Below are 22,548 nucleotides of genomic sequence, written 5' to 3' on the forward strand. Positions count from 1 at the left end.
AGAAATCTCCAAGGATGGAGAGTCCTAAGGGAGTCTGTTCCACTGTTCTTACCCTCAGCTCTTGCCCTCAGAAAGTTCTTCCTGTCGAGTCAGAATCTCATTTCTTGTAACCTGAATCCATCGGTTCAATATCATGCATGTTTCAGAGACATTCTGCCTTGCGCTGTTTGCCTGTGATAGCTGGCATGAGTTAAGGCACATTACTCTGTGGAAGTGGGGCGCAGGTGGCGCTGTGGTCTAAACCACTGAGGCTCTTGGGCTTGCCAATCAGAAGGTCAGCGGTTTGAATACGCGTAATGGGGGTGAGCTCCTGTTGCTCTGTCCCAGCTTTTGCCAACCTAGCAGTTGAAAAACACACCAGCGCGAGTAGATAAATAGGCACCGCTGCAGTAGGAAGGTAAACGGTGTTTCAGTGTGCTGCTCTGGTTTCTGTCATGGTGTCCCGTTGTGCCAGAAGCGGTTTAGTCCTGCTGGCCACATGACCTAGAAAGCTGTCTGTGGACAAACGCCAGCTCCCTCGGCCTGAGAGCGAAATGAATGCCACAACCTCATAGTCGCCTTTGACTGGATGTAACCATTCAGGGATCCTTTACCTTTTTTACTTTACTCTGTGGAAGTACATCTGTAAAAATTAACACTGTGGGTCTGTATCTGATATCAGGTGATAGTACAATGAGTTCCGAAAAACAGGAGCTCAACATGTGTTAAGATTACATTGCCCCAAGAAATGAGTTTTCCTTGCTTTTGCTGCTGTGGATCCCTGTTCTAAAATTATGCCGGTCTTCAGCTTCATATAAGCTCTTCTTTTTCTTTTCTTTTTTAAGTTTTTTATTTATACAACAAGAAAGACAAACAAACAAAAAACACAAATACCAAATTATACACAAATTACAAAAATAACCATAGACACATAATATTCTTAGCAAACAATAAAACATCTATTGGTCTTAACACTAAAGACCCAACCTCCCGTCTATTCCATACTTCAAATTCATATTACTTATTGCCAATACACATTTTTTTTAATAATTAAACTTATTCTCATTAAATCTAATTTCTTATATCTACCTTACAACTATTACTGAAGTTCCTCGAATGCTGCAACAGAATTTAATCTACTATATTTATTTTTCAGATATTCTTTGAAAACCTCCCATTTAGAAACAAATTCCTGTTTTGATTTATTCTTTATTTTTTCTGATAAACCATCATATAAGCTCTTCTAAGCGTTCTCAAAGGGAGGCACCTCTACTTTAATTCCTGCTTGTATCGTTGGGCATTTATTTATTCTATAAAATAATAAGAGTATATTTTTAAATTTTTTAAAAAATCAAATGTACAAATCAGGTTTCAAACAAAAGAAAATATTGTGAATGGTTTTACAAAGTGAGTTGTTCCAAAAAGAAAAGTGGATCATCTTTCTGCAAACCTGTTGTCGTACTGTAATAAACGAAAATCTTCCCTTATTCCCTTATGGGGGACACGAGCCCTTTGCCGGTTCTCCATCAGTCGGGGAAAATAACAGAGGCCATCCAGAGAATATTGAGAAGCAAAGCAGCTTGTAAGCCTGGTCTTTATTGAACTGTTGCAACAGGGTGCTTCCCTCACACACGGAAAAGGAGGAGGACCCAGAACAAAGGTGTGCCTGCCCTTTTATAGTGTAGCAGGACCCCCCCCCCCATCATTCAGTTTGTACAGACTTCACACACACTCACACTCACACACTACATACGCTACACTTCTGTTATAAATTCATAGAAAATCAACCATACATCAGATTTGCACTGTTCCACTTTTATTTTACTCCATGAAGGAAGGACTACAAAATGGGGAAGGTTTGATACAGGCCATCATAATCCCTTGAGCATAGCAGCACACCCACAGGTGCCCTGCCCAGTTGCTATGCCAACCCTGATGGTCCTAGACAGAAGACCATCCACCACACTACAGACTGCATACAGGAGTGGATTCAACACGGACTATAACAAAAGAACAGTGATTGGATTTCCCCTCAGGGGGCAGGAAACTGCAAGCTCCCCTTTGTCACCTGGAAAGTACTCATGGGGAGGGGGGAAAGGGGGAACCAGCCAGGTGACAGGACACTCAGGTTACCACCACAACTCCTCCCTCAACCCCTCCTTTCTGTAATGTATGCATGATGTTTCTGGGGGTGGGCTTGACCTAGAGGAGGGGAATTTCAAAAGTTTTTATAAGGTCTTGCACACCATTGTTCTGGGTCTTTCCTCTCTCCTGCGAGTGAGGGGAACACCCTGCTGCAACAGTACAATAAAGGCCAAGCCTACAGGCTGCTGATTTGCTCCAATTTACTCTGGTTGGTGTCTTTACTTTTTGTCCAAGGGAGCCCTCGGATTTTTCCGGCAACAATAGAAATTTTAAATTCCCTGCCCTGGAGTCCAAGACCACCCCCAGAAACATACATACATCACAGAAGGAGTGTAGCTCAAGACCACCCTCCAGAAACGTCATACATACATCACAGAAAGGGGTGGTCTACAGCAGAAATCTGAGTGCGTTGTTTATCTCCTGTCTGGCAGGTTACCTGTTAATGCTTACTTGATTGGATACCCTGGGGAACCTGGCCAGTCTTTTGTAATGATAAATACTTAGTTCCTGAGCCAGGTCACAGGCACATCCTATTCAAACACAGACATACCCCTTAAGACAGGATTTGTGAAGGAAAAGACAATTAGGCGGCTCTTCCATTGGACCTTGCAGAGAAAACACCTGGTCAGCCTGGGAGTCAAAATGGCTCCATGACTGCTCTGCTGTGCAGCTTCAGACATGTGGCCTATATATCTATGTATGGGTTTATCTATCTATGTATTTATGAACCTTTATTATATACATAAGACCTTTATTTATTTCAGTACATAGCACTGTTCATTGCTTATACACTACTATTGTTGTTGTTATTTATTAAATTTGGATGGTGCCGTTACGTGCAGGTCATAAGGGCAGTTTGCAGGAGAAAATCACAACATGACAACCTGAAATAGACAATAAAATAAATATAATAATAGGCAATAAAAACAAAAACAACCCAATATGATTATATCATCTAGCCTACACTGTACAGATGAGTGGCGGCTGTTGAAATTCAGAATCCAGAAGTGCATTAAATTTTATGAAATAAAATGAATGAATGACTCTTGGCTATGTACTGCTATTTCCGGGGAGATCCGGGGCCCGCTTCCGCCCTGTGGGCAAGAGGGGAGGAAATGGCTTCAAAAGCAGCCCGGAAGTCCCGCCTCCGGCTTGGGAAACGGCCCGTCTGCGCCTTTGAACTCGGTGGTAAGCAGCCCGCCCCTCTTCCTGCGCCTGCGCCACTCGCCTCCTGGGTTGGAGAAACGTGCTTGGAGGGCAGCTGCGTCCAGGTGAGCTGGAGGGGGTCATTTTCTCTCTTTTTTGCAAAAAATAAAAATGGGGATTTAATCCCAGATGATGGAGCAAAGTTGCTGGAGGGGGCAGAGCTGGGAGGGGGCAGCCTCGGGCATTGCAGACCTGGTGCATTGCAAATAATCATAATAATTAATAATAATTTATTTATACCCCGCCCTCCCCAGCCAAGACCAGGCTCAGGGCGGCTAACACCAAGTATAAGAACCATGGATCAAAATGCAACTTAAAGGGGTGTGAAAGAGTAATAGAAGTGGAAAGAAATTGCAACTGAGTAGATTGGAAGTCTAGCACAAAGGTGGGGTGAGGGGGGGGTGGATGGTGATGGGAAAAGGAATGATCTGTGGGATTGAGTGTAGGTATGTTTGAATATTTTTAAGGATTGTATGAAATGTGTGCTTGTATATTCGCAATATGTGTGTATTAATGCTGAATTAATTAATTAATTTTATAATGAATGATTTTAGAGTGTTGTTTGTACTGTTTTATTGTTGTTAGCCGCCCTGAGCCCGGCTTCGGCTGGGGAGGGCGGGATATAAATAAAATTTATTCTTCTTCTTATTATTAATTATTTTAATAATAAAAACTTTTCACAATTAAAACAACGACAACTTAAAACCAGATTAAAATACAACATTCAAATGCAGCTTCATTTCAGTAGAAACGCAAATCAAAAACTTTTGTGGATGAAAATGTCAAATCTTCACCAAGGCCAACTATCCAGAAAAACTATCCAAAAAAGCCAGGTCACTTGCAAGGTCACGCACCCCACCAGTTAGGATAAAGTTTAAAATGTGGCTGCGAAGGTACCCCTTTAAAAGAAAAATATATGAGGGTGGTTTTTTTTTGCTAAGGTAGACTGCGCCCGAGGCAGGAAGCTCTCCTGTCTGGGGAGGCAAGATGGCACCTCCATTGCAAGCAGCGCAGTGGATGCAAAACAGATCGTGGCCTCGTCTTTCAAATGCAACAAATGATGACCAGGCTCTTCCTGGAACTGTTAAAAGAAAAGGCGATGGCCTAAAATGCGCCTTTTCCCCATCAACACGCCCCCCCACCTCCCAGTGACTCAACAAGAAGTTTCTTTTTAAAAATATATATAAATTTTTATTAGTTTTTTTAACATACCGTTTTCAACAGTAATTAAACATACTTTTACATCCTATACAATTCTTTTGACTTCCACCAATCCTGTCTGAAAATTCTCCCATCTAATCTCTCAGTATACATTTCTTAATTTCCCTATTACATCTCATAACTGATATCTCTATTCTTTTTCTGCTTTGTAATGTTGCATATATTTCTCCTTGCAAAAATTCTTGTAGTGACTCAACAAGAAGGCTCAGTGGCTTGAAGCTCCCTCCAAAAAAGCCCCAAAGCTGTTAATTTCTTAACCCTCCCTGCCCCAATAAAGCAGAATAAAGACGTCTTCTCTACACCCCAAGGCCTTTTCTCATAGATTTAGGACACAATTTTTCCTGCCTAGCACTTTAAAAAAAACCTCAGTAGCTATCAGGAAGACACAAGGTTTTTTTTGGTGTGTTTTAATATTTTGTTGGAATCACCCAGAATGGCTGGGGAAACCTAGTCAGATGGGTGGCTAATAATAATAATAATTATAATAATAATGGTTTTCCAGCTCCGCTTTTATTGTATTTTTTGGCCACAAAAACTGCTTCTCCCCGGCTCAGTTTTCCCCCAGGGAGTTGCTTGCAGATCCTATCACTTGCTAATGTTGCAAGCGGAGATCAGGGCCAAATTCTGGTCCGGTTTGTGCAAGGAGATTAATGGGCCGGTGGCAATTTTTTGCAATAGCTATTCTAGTTTCACCTCCACCCTTGGAGGTAGGAGGCTTCATCATTGCCCACTGGGTGTCTTTCACAAGCCTTGGGGCCAGAGGTGTTGTAAGCAAAATCTGCCCTTTTTCCTTTATGGGGTACCCAAGAGCCCATATAGAGTCCTTACGTAACAGGTTCCAATGTTGGCTGGGCAGACAAGAATTAATGAATATTTATGTCAGCCATAGCAATAAAACAACAGTGCAATATACAAAGAATAGAAATAAAAGTCAATTGTATAAAATACATTTTGGGGTTTGGAATCAACAGTCAAATGGTGGATCTTCTTCTGATTGCCCCAGCTAAGAACCTTGCAACTGTAATAAATGAAAATCTGCCCTTATTCCCTTATGGGGGACACAAGAGCCCTTCTAGAGTCCTTTGTAGGTTCTCCATCGGTCGGAGAAAATACCAGAGGCCAACCAGAGAATATCGAGAAGCAAAGCAGCTAGTAAGCCTGATCTTTATTGATCTGTTGCAACAGGGTGCTTCCCTCACACGCAGGAGAGGAGGAGGAACCCAGAACAATGGCGCGCAAGGCCTTATATAGTCATTTTAAATGCCCTGCCCTGGAGCCCCAGACCCACCCCTCCATATATCATACATACATCAAGAAGGGGTGTAACCTAAGACTACCCCCCAGATACATCATACCTACATCTCAGAAAAGGCGGTCTACAGCAGAAATCTGAGTGCTTTGTTTACCTCCTATCTGCCAGGTTACCTGTTCAATGGTCACTTGATTGGATACCCTGGGGAGCCTGGCCAGTCTTTTGTAAAGATAAATACTTAGTTCCTGAGCCAGGTCAGAGGCTCACCCTATTCATACACAGACACTTAAGACAGGATTTGTGAATGAAAAGACAATGGGGAGGCTTTTCCGTTTTCCTTTGACCTTGCAGAGAAAACATTTGCTCAGTTTGAGAATTGCTGTAAACAAAAATCTGCCCTTTTCCCTTATGGGGTACGCAAGAGCCCGGATAGAGTCCTTACATAGGTTCTCTATTGGTAGGAGAAAATAACAAGAGGCCAACCAGAGAATATTGAGAAGCAAAGCAGCTAGTAAGCTTGATTTTTATTGATCTGTTGCAAGAGGGTGCTCCCCTCACATGCAGGAGGAATCCAGAACAATGGCGCGCAAGGCCTTATAAAGACTGTTGAAATTGCCACCCTGTAGAGACCAAATGGGACACGGGTGGGGCTGTGGGTTAAACCACAGGGCCTAGGGCTTGCTGATCAGAAGGTCGGCGGTTTGAATCCCCGCGACGGGGTGAGCTCCCGTTGCTCGGTCCCTGCTCCTGCCAACCTAGCAGTTCGAAAGCACGTCAAAGTGCAAGTAGATAAATAGGTACCACTCCGGCGGGAAGGTAAACAGCATTTCCATGCGCTGCTCTGGTTCACCAGCAGCGGCTTAGTCATGCTGGCCACATGACCCGGAAGCTGTACGCCGGCTCCCTCGGCCAATAAAGCGAGATGAACGCCCCAACCCCAGAGTCGGTCACGACTGGACCTCATGGTCAGGGGTCCCTTTAGATGAAGACCACCCCCAGAAATATCATGCATACATCACAGAAGGGGTGTAACCTAAGACCCCCCCACCAGATACATCATGCCTACATCACAGAAAAGGCTGTCTAAAACAAAAAATTGAATGTTGTTTTTCCTGTTTGCCAGGTTATCTGCTTGCCTTTCCTGATAGTCGTCACCCATTAAAATCCTGATTACTCAATTCCTGAGACAATGGGAAGGCTCCCTGACCCCCCCTCCCTCCATGCAGGGAAAGCATTTGGTCAGTTTGGGAATCAAAAATGGTTTCAGGTCAGTCTTCCTGTGCTGATCTATGTACATGTTTGGCTGGTAGACTTATGAACATTGAACATATCTAAGGCCGATCGGAAGGTCGGCGGTTCGAATCCCTGCAACGGGGTGAGCTCCCGTTGCTCGGTCCCTGCTCCTGCCCACCTAGCAGTTTGAAAGCACGTCAAAGTGCAAGTAGATAAATAGGTACCACTCCGGCGGGAAGGTAAACGGCATTTCCGTGCGCTGCTTTGGTTCGCCAGCAGCGGCTTAGTCCTGCTGCCCACATGACCCGGAAGCTGTATGCCGGCTCCCTCGGCCAATAAAGCGAGATGAGCGCCGCAACCCCAGCGTTGGTCACTACTGGACCTAATGGTCAGGGGTCCCTTTACCTTTAAATATGCCTGCTCAAGTAGGAAATAGTTCCTTTACCTTTAATATATCTAAGAAAATTCCTATCCCAAGGCCAGGAGTGGGTGTGTGGGGAGGGTGGGTCAGAGATCATGAGTCTGGCTCCAGAATGCAAACAGGCCAGGATCACGTGCTGGGCTGCCGCCGACTGCTCTCCACGCCTGCAGACAGTGCTGGCCTTGTGCAATGCACCCGTCTCCTGCCAATTGTGGGATGATCTGATCTCTGCCTATCTCGCACGCCTTGCACGTTTGCTTCCAATCTTGCTTCCTCTGGCAGGCGGAAAACCGGGACACAAGGACACGAGAGTGAAGGAGGCAATCTCTGTAGCGCCTGGAATTGGGGAGGACACCAGCATGGCCAGCAGCTACCCTAAGCCGGAGGAGAAGAGCTTGCAGACCCTTCGGGATGCTGCCAATCGCCTTCGGATTCACTCCATTCGCGCCACCTGCGCCTCAAACTCTGGGTAATTCACTGGGACCCTGGAATTTTTCTAATTGTGGGAGATTTGGGGAGGTATCGAGGGCAGAATGAGAAGGGTCTTCTAGATCAGGCTAGAGACCAGCAGTTTGAACCCCTGGGGTGCAAGGAAGAGGACTTTCCATCCCTTCCCTCCCAGACATTTCCCCTTAGTTCCTATGGGTCTCCTCTGGAGGAGGGAAGGGGGAGCCATCTGTGAGCTACCTAGCCTGTCAGAGAGGACCTCTCCCCACTCGTAGCTGGAATTGCATATTTGGGCAGCTTTGAACAATTTGGGGCAATTAAAATGTTAAAGGTTAAATCTTGTGGAGGGAGGAGTGTTAAGGTATATAGAATTGTACATATGGTTGATTTGAATATTAATTATGTATACCCAATGTATCAGCTGCCTGGGGGTTCTCACTGTTTGTTTTCACTGTTTGTGTTTTGGTTGTTGGTTAAAAAAATATATAGATATATATTTAATAATAATAAAAAACTTGCAACCTGGGGCTTGGCATACACTATGCTTAGGATGCAGGCAAGTCTTTGCTTTGCCGTGGACTGACTTGGGCAGGTTTCCCTGATCATGGCTGCCACCGGCCTTTGACCAGCGCGGCTTCTCCCTCCTCCTTCCTGCTGCTGCCGTTTTCTCACCGTTTGAATCATAGAATCATAGAGTTGGAAGAGACCCCAAGGGCCATCGAGTCCAACCCCCTGCCAAGCAGGAAACACCATCAGAGCACTCCTGACATATGGTCGTCAAGCCTCTGCTTAAAGACCTCCAAAGAAGGAGACTCCACCACACTCCATGGCAGCAAATTCCACTGTCGAACAGCTCTTACTGTCAGGAAGTTCTTCCTAATGTTTAGGTGGAATCTTCTTTCTTGTCGTTTGGATCCATTGCTCCGTGTCCGCTTCTCTGGAGCAGCAGAAAACAACCTTTCTCCCTCCTCTATGTGACATCCTTTTATATATTTGAACATGGCTATCATATCACCCCTTAACCTCCTCTTCTCCAGGCTAAACATGCCCAGCTCCCTTAGCCGTTCCTCATAGGGCATCGTTTCCAGGCCTTTGACCATTTTGGTTGCCCTCCTCTGGACCCGTTCCAGTTTGTCAGTGTCCTTCTTGAACTGTGGTGCCCAGAACTGGACACAGTACTCCAGGTGAGGTCTGACCAGAGCAGAATACAGTGGCACTATTACTTCCCTTGATCTAGATGCTATACTCCTATTGATGCAGCCCAGAATTGCATTGGCTTTTTTAGCTGCCGCGTCACACTGTTGGCTCATGTTAAGTTTGGGGTCAACCAAGACTCCTAGATCCTTTTCACATGTACTGCTCTCAAGCCAGGTGTCACCCGTCTTGTATTTGTGCCTCTCATTTTTTTTGCCCAAGTGCAATACTTTACATTTCTCCCTGTTAAAATTCATCTTGTTTGTTTGCCTCCTGCCCTCTGGCTCCAGCCATCCCACGTCCTGCTGCAGTGCGGCCGAGATCATGTCTGCGCTCTTCTTCCACACCATGCGCTACAAGCCGGACCAGCCAGGCCACCGCAGCAACGACCGCTTCGTGCTCTCCAAGGTGAGGAGTCTCTGATGCCAACCACTCTTTGGCCCGCTGGGCGCTCCTCCAGATGTCTTGGACTACAATTCCCGTGAGAGAGGAATAATAATAATGAAAAATATTTTTATTTATATCCCGCCCTCCCCAGCCAAAGCCGGGCTCAGAGCGGCTAACAACAATAAAAGTAACACAGTTTACATAAAATCACACTCAAATAATTGAAATACATTCTAAAATCAATTCATTCTAAAATCAATTCAAAAGCGAATTAATGGCAAGCATTGGGTTAATGTGGATTACCAAAGGAGGGGGGTCAGGCTGTGCCTTGGCCAATGGCCTCGTGGAACAGCTCTGTCTTGCAGAAAGATGTCAGGTCCCGCAGGGCCCTGGTCTCTCGGGACAGAGCGTTCCGCCAGATCGGGGCCACAGCTGAAAAAGCCCTGGCTCTGGTTGAGGCCAGCCTAACTGCCCTGTGGCCCAGGACCTCCAAGATGTTTTTGTTTGCAGACTGTAGGTTTCTCTGTGGGGCATACCAGAAGAGGCGGTCCCGTAGGTATATGAGGGTCCTAGGCCATAAAGGGCTTTAAAGGTTAAAACCAGCACCTTAAACCTGATCCTGTACTCCACCGGGAGCCAGTGCAGCTGGTATAGCACCGGGTGAATGTGATCTCACAGCGAAGACCCCGTGAGGAGTCTCGCTGCAGCATTCTGCACCTGCTGGAGTTTCTGGGTCAGTCTCAAGGGCAGCCCCACGTAGAGCAAGTTACAATAATCCAGTCTGGAAGTGACCGTCGCGTGGATCACAGTGGCTAGGTCAGGGCGAGAGAGATAAGGGGCCAACTGCTTAGCTTGGCGGAGATGGAAAAATGCCGCCTTTGTTGTCGCTGCAATCTGCGCCTCCATGGAAAGGGAGGTGTCAAAGATTACACCCAAACTCTTAACGGACGGTGCTGGCACTAATTGTGCCTCCGCAAGAGATGGGAGTTGCCCCCTCAATCCCATATCGTCCCGACCCAGCCAAAGGACCTCTGTCTTCAAAAAAGAGAAATAAACAATGGTCATCCTCTGCTGGACAAGGCTGATGGGGTTTATAGTCCAAGACATCTTGAGGGGCGCCCAGCAGGCAAAAGCTGACCCCGGCACCGTCCAGGGAAGAGAGTGAGCTAGCTGCAAGCAGGTCCCCTCTTTCACCGCCCCAAAGCCCAAGCTGTTCCTGGGTTCACCTGCGATTCCTTGCCCTTTGAACATCTTGACCACCATGCCTCCGGCCTTCCCCTTCTGCTGCCTTGCTTGCCACAGCGCCTCCCCATTGTTTGTTAATTTATTTTCATTTATTAAATTTGTCCGCCGCCCTTCATTTGCAGATCTTGGGGCAGTTCACATCATAAAAATGCAGTACAAAAACAAACAAACACCACAGTGCATTATGAGGGTTGCAAAGAGGAGATTCCTTCCTCTGGGCAAAGGGTGACCCCTGCTTTTTCTGTGCTTCCTCAACCCCTGAGCAGGGCCACGCTGCTCCTGTGCTCTACGCTGCCTGGGCTGAGGCCGGCTACCTCAACGAGTCCGATCTGCTGAAACTGAGGAAGATCGACTGCGACCTGGAAGGCCACCCAACCCCGGTAAGCGCTTTCCTTCGTACGGCTCTGGCTCTTGGTAATCCGTGCTGCATAATGGGCCCAGTGCTAGAAATTAGCCGGGTGCCAGGCACGTTTTGCAACTGGTGCACATCCAACTGTGGAGATCGCTGGACGCCAAGTCGGCGACTGACATCTCCCTCTGGCTTCCTTGAGCCAGGTGAGCAGAAGAGCTTAGTTATTGAATCCTTTTCTTCCAAGGGCTCCATGGTTCATTCCCCTCCTTGGTTAACCCCCACAACAACCCTGTGAAGTAGGTGATGAGGTTACGGCCTCCTTGCTTCAGAACGGGGGTCAGCAAACTGGGAACCAGATGCGGCCCCCCAGGCTCATAAATCCGGCCCATGGACCCTGCCACCCGCTCAATCAGTCCCCACGCGCTGCGGATGCCTTGCCGCGCGGGGAATGACTTATGCGATGCTGGCACAGCTTCAGATTGGCTGTATGTGCTGGTCCCGGGGGCTAACCGAGAGATGAGGTCCGAGTCCAGTCCAAGATCGAGGGCGCGGTATGGAGGCTGTCCGTCAAAGCTGAAGCTGGGTCCAAGGCAGGGAGTCGGGTGAGGTCAGGAACTCTGGCAGAAGAGCAGGTCAGGGTGCAGGCAGGAACAGGCTACCACCAACATTGCTCCCACAACTTGGGACTGGGGCTGACTGGTTTTTATCTGCCCTGAGGGCAGCCCTGGTCCACAGGTTACTTGCCTCTCCTGGCCTGGAGGCGAGCACGCCTCCTGCGGGAACTTAGTTCCCTCCGCCTCTCTGCCCTGAGCCTCTGCAGCTCAGGAGAGGCTGGAGGGTTCCCGGACCCAGAGGCAACCTCAGCTTCCTCTGACGGGGCTGAGAGTGGAGCACCTGCAGGCAATGGGTCCTCCGTCACCTCAGGAGCTACAGCAGAGTTTTATCAGCAGTTGTGTGCCAGTGTGTAAGGATTTATTAGCATGGCAGTAAAGCTAATAACGCGGGTGGCGCTGTGGGTTAAACCACTGAGCCTAGGATTTACCGATCAGAAGGTCGGCGGTTCAAATCCCCGCGACGGGGTGAGCTCCCGTTGCTCGGTCCCTGCTCCTGCCAACCTAGGTAAACGGCGTTTCCGTAGCTCTCAGACACAGCTTCTGCTATCCTAGGGAAAGGTAAAGGGACCCCTGACCATTAGGTCCAGTCGTGGCCGACTCTGGGGTTGCGGCTCTCGTCTCGCTTTCTTGGCCGAGGGAGCTGGCATACAGCTTCTGGGTCATGTGGACAGCATGACTAAGCCAATTCTGGCAAACCAGAGCAGCGCACGGAAATGCCGTTTACCTTCCCGCCGGAGTGGTACCTATTTATCTACTTGCACTTTGACGTGCTTTCGAACTGCTAGGTTGGTAGTAGCTGGGACCGAGCAACGGGAGCTCACCCCGTTGTGGGGATTTGAACTGCTGACCTTCTGATTGGCAAGCCCTAGGCTCAGAGGTTTAACCCACAGCACCACCCGCGTCCCTTTTGAGGCTCTGTGGTTTACAGCAGCAAAAACAACAAAACAGAAAGCGGCGACATGTTGCTTCTCCTTCGCAGCCAAAACAGAAAATAAAAGTAACATCCCCTTTGTGCGTGCAGCACACCCCGGGGACAGTACGCCATGTCCCTTGAGCTATTAACCCTGTGAGTTCTGGGACTCCTCACATTTATATTTTTCAAAATAGAATCATAGAATCATAGAGTTGGAAGAGACCACCAGGGCCATCGAGTCCAACCCCCTGCCAAGCAGGAAACACCATCAGAGCACTCCTGACATGGTTGTCAAGGCTCTGCTTAAAGACCTCCAAAGAAGGAGACTCCACCACACTCCTTGGCAGCAAATTCCACAGTCGAACAGCTCTTACTGTCAGGAAGTTCTTCCTAATGTTTAGGTGGAATCTTCTTTCTTGTAGTTTGGATCCATTGCTCCGTGTCCTCTTCTCTGGAGCAGCAGAAAACAACCTTTCTCCCTCCTCTATGTGACATCCTTTTATATATTTGAACATGGCTATCATATCACCCCTTAACCTCCTCCAGGGAGCCAAAATATAGTCTGGCTCCCCACAAGTTCTGATGAAGAAGTTTGCTGACCCCTGATTTGGAATATGTTGGGTATGTGTTGCTGGTGGAGCTGCCAGGAAAGCGCCTTGCCCCCTGGTCCAGAACAGCTGTGGAACAAAAGGATCAGGACTTTGCGGGGCTAATTGGTTTGCAATGTTATCCTCACCCCACGTTCCTCTCATTTTTTTCCTCCCGCGTTTACAGAGGCTGCCTTTTGTGGACGTGGCCACTGGCTCGCTGGGACAAGGCCTGGGAGCTGCCTGTGGCATGGCCTACACTGGGAAATACTTTGACAAGGCCAGGTGAGGAACTTACTGGGGAAACTGGGAAGATCCACCCGGCTGGAGCGCCGTGTTCCAATTTCAAACGCTTTCTGTGGTTCGGCACGAGTAAACAGTTGGCGTAATAGATATAAACTGTGCGTAATTGGTATTAACAGCTCCCCCCAGTCAGATACAGTGGTACCTTGGCTCTCAAACTTCATTCGTTCCAGAAGTCCGTTCCAAAACCGAAGCGTTCAAAAACCAAGGTGCACTTTCCCATAGAAAGTACTGCAAAACGGATTAGGGAAGTTTTTAATGTCTGACGTGGGATTGTTTTTAATATTCGGTTGGAAGCCACCTAGATGGGTGGGGTATATAATAAATTATTATTATTATTACATTAATGCATTCCAGACTTTTATAAACAACCCCTAAAACAGCAATTTAACATGAATTTTACTCTCTAACGAGGCCATTGATCCATAAAATGAAAGCAATAATCAATGTAAAAGGTAAAGGTAAAGGTACCCCTGCCCGTACGGGCCAGTCTTGACAGACTCTAGGGTTGTGCGCTCATCTCACTCTAGAGGCCGGGAGCCAGCGCTGTCCGCAGACACTTCCAGGTCACGTGGCCAGCGTGACGAAGCTGCTCCGGCGAACTGGCACCAGAGCCGCACACGGAAACGGCATTTACCTTCCCGCTATAAAGCGGTACCTATTTATCTACTTGCACTTAAAGGTGCTTTCAAACTGCTAGGTGGGCAGGAGCTGGGGCCAAACGACGGGAGCTCACCCCGCCGCAGGGATTCGAACCGCCAACCATGCAATCGGCAAGTCCTAGGCGCTGAGGTTTTACCCACAGCGCCACCCACGTCCCAATAATCAATGTACTGTACTATAAAATAAATAACACAGTAATGTAGGGAGTCTTCTCTTCTCATGAGGTGGCCAAAGTCTTGGAGCCTCAGCTTCACGATCAGTCCTTCCAGTGAGCACTCAGGGCTGATTTCCTTCAGAATGGAGAGGCTTGATCTTCTTGCAGTCCATGGGACTCTCAAGAGTCTCCTCCAGCACCAGAATTCCAAAGCATCCATTCTTCGGCGATCAGCCTTCTTTATGGTCCAGCTCTCACTTCCATACATGCACCACTGTATTTGTTTAAAGCAAAATAGAAGTATATAACAACAACAACAACATTAATTTTGTTATTTATATCCCCGCTTCCTTGGGCCCTGACCTGCCTCCCCCTCCCCCCAGTTACCGCGTGTACTGCCTGCTGGGCGACGGCGAGAGTTCGGAGGGCTCAGTGTGGGAAGGTCTGGCCTTTGGCTCCCAGTACCAGCTGGACAACCTGGTGGCCATCTTCGATGTCAACCGGCTGGGGCAGAGTGAGGCCGCCCCCCTGCGCCACGACATGGAGGTCTACCGCAAACGCTGCGAGGCCTTCGGGTGAGTAAGCGCCGCCGGCTGCTTCTGCTTTCGAACCTCCTCTTTGCGGCAGTGGCAGGTGGTGGTTCCCAAACTTCCTTTGCTCCAGAGCAAAATTTTGCTTGTGACTTTTTTATTCATACGAAATGGTTTGGAAAGCACAACTCCGGTTTTCTCGGTATCGCTCGATTTCTTGTTTTGAAAAGATACCGATCCATATTCTGCCCATTTTTCAAAGAAGGTGTTTTAATATTGCACTGAAAAGTTTTTAAAAGTTTCTTTGAATGCCTTTGAATCTTGAATTGAAGATTAAGGTAGAAGGTTGATAGAATATAAAATTTTGTGCCCGTGTTTCTTTTTCTCTTCTTGTCCCCCCCCTTCTTTCTTTAAACATACAGCCCCTTACTTTTTAGGAGGGAAAAAGTGTCTTATAGAGCGAAAAATACGGTATTTTCTTCTCTTGGGATATTAGCTTTGTTTGGTTTTTATTGTACTACATGTTGAAAACCTTTGATAATAATAATAATAAAGAATGTTCCTGCCAGACTTGGTGGCTCACAGATTGAGGTTGAATCCTGACAAGACAGAAGTACTGTTTTTGGGGGACAGAAGGCAGGTGGGTGTGGAGGACTCCCTGGTCCTGAATGGGGTAACTGTGCCCCTGAAGGACCAGATGCGCAGCCTGGGAGTCATTTTGGACTCACACCTGTCCATGGAGGCACAGGTCAATTCTGTGTCCAGGGCAACTGCTGACCAGCTCCATCTGGTATGCAGGCTGAGACCCTATCTGCCCGCAGATTGTCTTGCCAGAGTGGTGCATCCTCTGGTTATCTCCCGCTTGGACTACTGCAATGCGCTCTATGTGGGGCTACCTTTGACGGTGACCTGGAAACTACAACTAATCCAGAATGCGGCAGCTAGACTGCTGACTGGGAGTGGCCGCTGGGACCATGTAACACTGGTCCTGAAAGACCTACATTGGCTCCCAGTATGTTTCCGAGCACAATTCAAAGTGTTGGTGCTGACATTGAAAGCCATAAACGGCATAAACGGCCTCAAAGGCCCAGTAGACCTGAAGGAGCGTCTCTATCCCATCGTTCAGCCCGGACACTGAGGTCCAGTGCTGAGGGCCTTCTGGCGGTTCCCTCGCTGCGAGAAGCCAAGTTACAGGGAACCAGGCAGAGGGCCTTCTCAGTGGTGGCACCCGCCCTGTGGAACTCCCTCCCACCAGATGTCAAAGCGATAAACAACTACCAGACATCTGAAGGCAGCCCCATTTAGGGAAGCTTTTAATGTTTGATGAATTATTGTATTTTAACATTGTGCTGGAAGCTGCCCAGAGTGGCTGGGGAAACCCAGCCAGATGAGCAGGGTATAAATAATAAATTTTTATCATTATTGTTATAACTATCCTCTCCTGCCACACCTTTTGGGAACCGCTGAGTTAAGGAGAGCTCGGCTGCTGGATCTGGCCAGTGGCCCTTTTGCCTGCTGGATCCGGCCAATGGCATCCTGTTCTTGCAGCTGCCAGCCAGATCTGGGAAGCCTAAAGCCGACCTCCTTCCCTTCTTCTTCCAGGTGGAATACGTACGTTGTGGATGGGCATAAGGTGGAGGAGTTGTGCCAAGCCCTGTGGCAAGCCAGTCAGCAGAAGGGGAAGCCCACGGCCATCGTGGCCAAGACCTTCAAAGGGCGAGGAATCGCAGGTGAGCCTGTGGCCCCTTTGTCCTGTGGGGGGTGAAGGAGGGGACCTGCTTGCGGCAGTCATTCTGGTCCCTGGACGGTGCCTGGGTCAGCCTTCGCCCTCTTGGCACCCCTCCAGGTGTCTGGGACTACACCTCCCATCATCCCTGACCAACGCAGTGACTGTTCCTCAGTTGAATCTTTTTTTTACATAGCGGTATTTTATGTACTGAGGGACGTGGGTGGCGCTGTGGGTTAAACCACAGAGCCTGGGGCTTGCCGATCAGAAGGTCGGCGGTTTGAATCCCCGCGATGGGGTGAGCTCCCGTTGCTCGGTCCCTGCTCCTGCCAACCTAGCAGTTCGAAAGCAAGTGCAAGTAGATAAATAGGTACCGCTCCGGCAGAAAGGTAAATGGCGTTTCCGTGCGCTGCTCTGGTTCTCCAGAAGCGGCTTAGTCATGCTGGCCACATGACTCAGAAGCTGTACCCCGGCTCCTATTTATATTATGATTTATTTGTGGTTTTTAAAAAAATAATTTTTATTAATTTTTCCATTTAAACGTATCTAATCACATCATTATTATCCAGTTTACTTCTTTGGTTCTTTAGAGCCTATCAACTTCCTTCCCTCCCACCTCTTGGCTTTCAAAAGTAACCGTTATATCACAGCATTTTATACATTTTCCAGTTCATTGCAAAATACCTCAAAATTTAAATAAATGTAGAAAGGTAAAAAATTCCTCATTACAAGTCTTCAGATAACCCTACTAGTCTTGTTAATTGCTTACAATGGGCTTTTATTTTGACTTATTTGCATCATCGTAGAATGCGTTGGTCTTTGTTGTGTGTTTCGCTGTTTCTACGATTCGCAAACCGCCTTGTCTATAGCAATGCAGAAAGGCGGCGTACAAATTGAGAGTGAAATGCAATGGAAAAACAATGGTGGGAGTTGTAGTTTAAAACACCTAGAGGGCGCAAGGTTGGCAAAGGCTGACTCCCAGAGTGTTCTCTTGCCTCAGGTGTGGAAGATGCGGACAACTGGCATGGGAAGCCCATGCCCAAGGAGAAAATGGAGTCCATCATCAACGCTCTCCAGGGCCAAATGCCGGCCAATAAAGTTTATACCATCCTGCCGCCAGCCGGAGACGTAGCCCAGGTGACCACTGAGGAGATCAAGATGCCGTCTCCACCCGCTTTCAAAATAGGAGAAAAGGTAATGCCGGGGCAGCCGGTTAGAATCATAGAACTATTGAGCGCTTCCATCCATGAAAGAATGGCGTCTGAGGGTGGCCGCACTGTTAGATATTCCTTTCCTTTCTTCTTTGCAAGAAGCAAACCTACAGGGAACAAGGCAGAGGGCCTTCTTGGTGGTGGCGCCCGCCCTGTGGAAATCCCTCCCATCAGATGTCAAAGAGATAAACAACTACCTGACATTTAGAAGACATCTGAAGGCAGCCCTGTTCAGGGAAGTTTTTAATGTGTGACATTTTAATGTACCGTATTTTTTGCTCTATAAGACTCACTTCTTCCCTCCTAAAAAGTAAGGGGAAATGTGTGTGCGTCTTATGGGGCGAATGCAGGCTGCGCAGCTATCCCAGAAGCCAGAACAGCAAGAGGGATTGCTGCTTTCACTGCACAGCGATCCCTCTTGCTGTTCTGGCTTCTGAGATTCAGAATATTTTTTTTCTTGTTTTCCTCCTCCAAAAACTAGGTGCGTCTTGTGGTCTGGTGCATCTTACAGAGTGAAAAAAGCGGCATACCGTATTTTTCGCTCCATAAGACGCACTTCTCACCTCCTAAAAAGTAAGGGGAAATGTGTATGCGTCTTATGGAGCGAATGCAGGCGAGAAAAGCCTGCGGGTGCTTTAAAGAGTGCGCCGCTCTTGGGGGCTTTTCCCCAGGAGGGAGAAGGGACTGACTGGCCGCGTCAGTCCCTTCTCCCTCCTCATAGAAAAGCACGCAAAAGCTGTGCACTCTTTAAAGGGTCCACGGCTTCTGTGGGCTTTTCTATGATGTGGGGGAATTCCCCCACCTCCCGGACAAGCCCCCAAGAGCCACACTCCCTTTCACGAGCCATGTGGAGCATGTGTGCGCCTCTTGGGGGCTTTTCTCTCCTGGGAAAAATCCTGCAAGAGCCGCACACACGCTCCATGCGGCTCGTGAAAGGGAGCGCTGAGCAGAGCCTGGGATGCATACAGGCTCTGCTCAGCGCTCCCTTTAAAGAATATTTTTTTCTTGCATTCCCCTTCTAAAAACTAGGTGCGTCTAATGGTCAGGTGCGTCTAATGGAGCGAAAAATATGGTATATGGTACATCTGGCAAGACTCACAGCATTCATAAGGGGACCAAAAATTATTAAAAGAATGGGGATGTGCTAAAGAGTATATGAAAAAACATTGTTCTGGAGTAAGCATATCGGTATGTAACGAATGAAGCTTTGCAGGGTTAAAGAAAGAGAAAAATGGAGCAGAAAGTATAAAGATAGACGTAATCTACATTAGACACAACAACTTAGAAAGAGTAAAAATTTCAGAGTCTTAGAACAAAGGAAGTCTATATTTGTATATGTACATAATGATTAGAATGCTGATACAGTTTTATTTGTAGATGTGTTTTTTGTTTTGTGTTTTTCCCCCCGTGTTTTTCTTTTTTCATGTTTGTACTGTTTTATTTTGGATTTGTACTGTTTTATTTTGTTTTTGGATTTGTACTGTTTTATTTTGTTTTGTGTTTTTTCTCTCTCCTGTGTTTTGCTTTTTTTCTTGTTTGTGCTGTTTTATTTTGGATTCAATGTTTGTAATTTTTGTTGTAATTTTGCATTGAAGAAAACAACAACTATTGAGCACTTATGGCCTTCCTTGCCGTCTAACTCCACAATTCCCACAGTTACAAAAAGTCCTAAACGATGAGCCCTTTCCTCAGAGGAAAACACCTCTGTACCTGCTGAGAGCAGGTGTGTGCCTTGAGGGCGGAACATGGGTGCCTTTGAGGGGCCTCTAACATGGTTAACCACCTCCTCTTCCTCCCCCCCAGATGGCCACCCGCAAGGCCTATGGCTTAGCCCTGGCCAAGCTGGGCAGCGCCAGCCCTCGCGTGGTGGCCCTGGATGGCGACACGAAGAACTCGACGTTTGCCGAGCTGTTCAAACAGGCCCACCCAGAGCGCTACATCGAGTGCTTCATCGCCGAGCAGAACATGGTGAGCCTGCAAGGATGGGTCTCCGGGGGAAGAATGCGGGTGCCGACACCTTCATTTTTTTATTGCCCAACCTTCACCCTCAGATCCGGGAGGCGGGCGACAGCATTAAAACGCACGGAGGTCCATCGGTTCCCCCACTGCAAGAAGCGAATTTGCAGGGCCTTCTTGGTAGTGGCACCTGTCCTGTGGAACACCCTCCCATCAGGTGTCTAGGAGATAAATAACTACACAGTGGACACACGGGTTGCGAACGTGATCCGTGCGGGATGCACATTCGCAACCCGCAGCGTTCGCAACCCGCGTCTGTGCGTCTGCGCACGTTTCAATTTGGTGCTTCTGCACATGCGCAAAGCACGATTTAGCGCTTCTGCGCATGCACGACTGCCGAAACCCAGAATAACCTGTTCTGGTACTTCCGGGTTTTGGTAGTCTGCAACCCGAAAAATCGCAAGCTGAAGCGGCTGTAACCCGAGGTATGACTGTATAAGTTTTAGAAGACATATGAATAAGGAGGTTTTTAATGGTTGCTGTTGAACAGTGTTGTTAATATTATATGCAGCCAGATGAGTGGCCTATACCGCGTTTTTCCGTGTATAAGACTAGGGTTTTTTATGAAATAAATTAGGTTTAAAATTGGGGCTCGTCTTATACACGGGTAATGCTGAGGGGTGTTTTCTTAATTTGGAGTCCCCCCAAAAAGGGGGGGGGGCGTCTTATACATGGGGGTGTATTCTACACAGAAAAATAGGGTAAGTAATAAAATGAATTATTATTACATTATATTATATTATATTATATTATATTATATTATATTATATCCCACCCATCTGGCTGAGTTGCCCAAGCCACTTATTATTATAGCATTAAAAACAATTCCAAACAGCATACAGCCACAGAAACAAGGTGGGACCTGCCATAAAGGTAAAGGGACCTCTGACCATTAGGTCCTGTCGTGACCAAATCTGGGGTTGCGGCGCTCATCTCGCTTTATTGGCCGAGGGAGCCGGTGTACAGCTTCCGGATCATGTGGCCAGCATGACTAAGCCGCTTCTGGCCAACCAGAGCAGCACATGGAAACGCTGTTTACCTTACCGCCGGAGCGGTACCTATTTATCTACTTGCACTTTGACGTGCTTTCGAACTGCTAGGTGGACAGGAGCCAGGACCGAGCAACGGGAGCTCACCCCGTCACAGGGATTCGAACCGCCGACCTGTTGATCGGCAAGTCCTAGGCTCTGTGATTTAACCCACAGCGCCACCCTCATCCCTGGGACCTGCCATAGGTCAGGGCAAAGAGGTGCTTCTTCAGCACGCTCCAGAAGCTGTCCAGTGACAGCGCCAGGCTCACCTCTGTGAGGAGGGAGTTGAGTAGCTTTGGGGCCACCACAGAGAAGACCCTCTTCCAGGCTGCTACTACCCTGAGCCTCGTGAGGGCGGAGGAATTGCCAAGAGGGTCCCTTCCACCAAACTCAGCACCTGAAAGGGTCTGTCGGGAAGGAGATGGTCTTTCATGTATATGGGGCCTTGAGGGGTTTAGGGCTTCAAACACCAGCCTGAGACCCTAGAATGGGACATGGGAACAAATTGACAATAATAAATTCTGTTGGAAGCTGTGCAGAGTGGCTGGGGCAACCCAGTCAGGTGGGGTACAAGTAAAAAAATATTATTATTACTACTTCTTTGGCGATCCCTCGTAGCTGAGTAAGATTGTCTTCCATAAACACGGTCTTAATAATGAGTCCGTAAGTGACTGCAGAGGCCAATTCTGGATCCACACCTGCTTCCACAGTGGGGACATTGGTTTCTGCGCAGGAGTTGATCACGGTGTGGATTTGCCAAGTGTGCCTTCCTCTAAACACGTTTCTCCCTTGCGTCCTGAGTTCGAGTGCCTTCAAAGCCCATTACACCTTTGGGAAAGGCTGTTCTCCAACTGGAGCACTCGCAGGCCAGTGTTTCCCAGTTGTCAGTGTTTATACTACATTTCTTAAGATTTGCCTTGAGACAGTCTTTATACCTCTTTTGTTGACCACCAGCATTATGCTTTCCATTTTTAAGTTTGGAATAGAGCAGTTGTTTTGGAAGATAATAATCAGGCATCTGCACAACATGACCAGTCCAACGAAGTTGATGTTGAAGAATCATTGCTTCAACACTGGTGATCTTTGCTTCGTCCAGTACACTGGCATTAATTCGCTTGCCTTCCCAAGTTACTACTACAGTCATACCTCATGTTACGTTTGCTTCAGGTGGTGCGTTTTCAGGTTGCGTCCCACAGCGACCTGGAAGTAACGGAATGTGTTACTTCTGGGTTTTGCCGCTCGCACATGTGCAGATGTGCAAAATGACGTCGCGCGCATGTGCAGAAGCGGTAAATCGCGACCTGTGCAGATGTGGGTTGTGTTTTTTTTCAGGTTGCGAACGGGCCTCCAGAATGGATCCCGTTCACAACCAGAGTTACCACTGTACTCCTATCATTACTCTTACTATTATTATTATTACTGCTGCTGCTGCTAACCTTGTTTTGTGCTGTGCAGGTCAGCGTGGCCCTTGGCTGTGCCGCCAGGAACCGCATGATCCCCTTTGCCAGCTCCTTTGCGGCGTTCTTCACCCGGGCATTCGACCACATCCGGATGGCGGCCATTTCCCACGCCAACATCAAGCTGTGTGGGTCCCACTGTGGGGTTTCCATCGGTATGTATGGGGCCTGATGTGCAAGGCCTGCCTGCCTTACTCATAGCACTTACGGCCTTCCTTGTCTCAGAGGAGCTTGAGGGGGGCATTTGCAGTTCTTTCTTCT

At 47.8% G+C, this 22,548-nt stretch overlaps 2 protein-coding genes and 1 long non-coding RNA gene across 4 annotated transcripts in view; 1 reads left to right on the top strand and 2 right to left on the bottom strand.

Moving 5' to 3' along the window:
- The window catches only part of LOC310681409, a 217,738-nt gene that overhangs the window by 116,111 nt on the left and 79,079 nt on the right, over positions 1 to 22,548 (bottom strand). The window lies entirely within an intron of this gene.
- Positions 1 to 22,548, bottom strand: part of LOC310681331 (CTTNBP2 N-terminal-like protein) — a 463,736-nt gene that overhangs the window by 86,600 nt on the left and 354,588 nt on the right. The window lies entirely within an intron of this gene.
- LOC310681329 (transketolase-like protein 2) overlaps positions 3,273 to 22,548 on the top strand; it is a 30,366-nt gene continuing 11,090 nt past the window's right edge. The window contains exons 1-10 of one of the 2 annotated variants that reach the window (XM_083449036.1): positions 3,273 to 3,395; positions 7,740 to 7,926; positions 9,389 to 9,506; positions 10,997 to 11,110; positions 13,384 to 13,481; positions 14,700 to 14,891; positions 16,449 to 16,576; positions 17,573 to 17,766; positions 19,587 to 19,751; positions 22,286 to 22,442. In XM_083449036.1, coding sequence (XP_083305162.1) covers positions 7,817 to 7,926; positions 9,389 to 9,506; positions 10,997 to 11,110; positions 13,384 to 13,481; positions 14,700 to 14,891; positions 16,449 to 16,576; positions 17,573 to 17,766; positions 19,587 to 19,751; positions 22,286 to 22,442 — 1,276 coding nt within the window. In that variant the 5' untranslated portion in view covers positions 3,273 to 3,395; positions 7,740 to 7,816. Of the gene's footprint in view, positions 3,396 to 6,919; positions 7,071 to 7,739; positions 7,927 to 9,388; positions 9,507 to 10,996; positions 11,111 to 13,383; positions 13,482 to 14,699; positions 14,892 to 16,448; positions 16,577 to 17,572; positions 17,767 to 19,586; positions 19,752 to 22,285; positions 22,443 to 22,548 lie in introns of those variants that run through there. The other variant, XM_083449035.1, reaches the window with a different exon arrangement.

This window comes from Podarcis tiliguerta (assembly GCF_965153285.1).
Source record: "Podarcis tiliguerta genome assembly, chromosome: 7".
NCBI classification, from domain to species: Eukaryota; Metazoa; Chordata; class Lepidosauria; order Squamata; family Lacertidae; genus Podarcis; species Podarcis tiliguerta.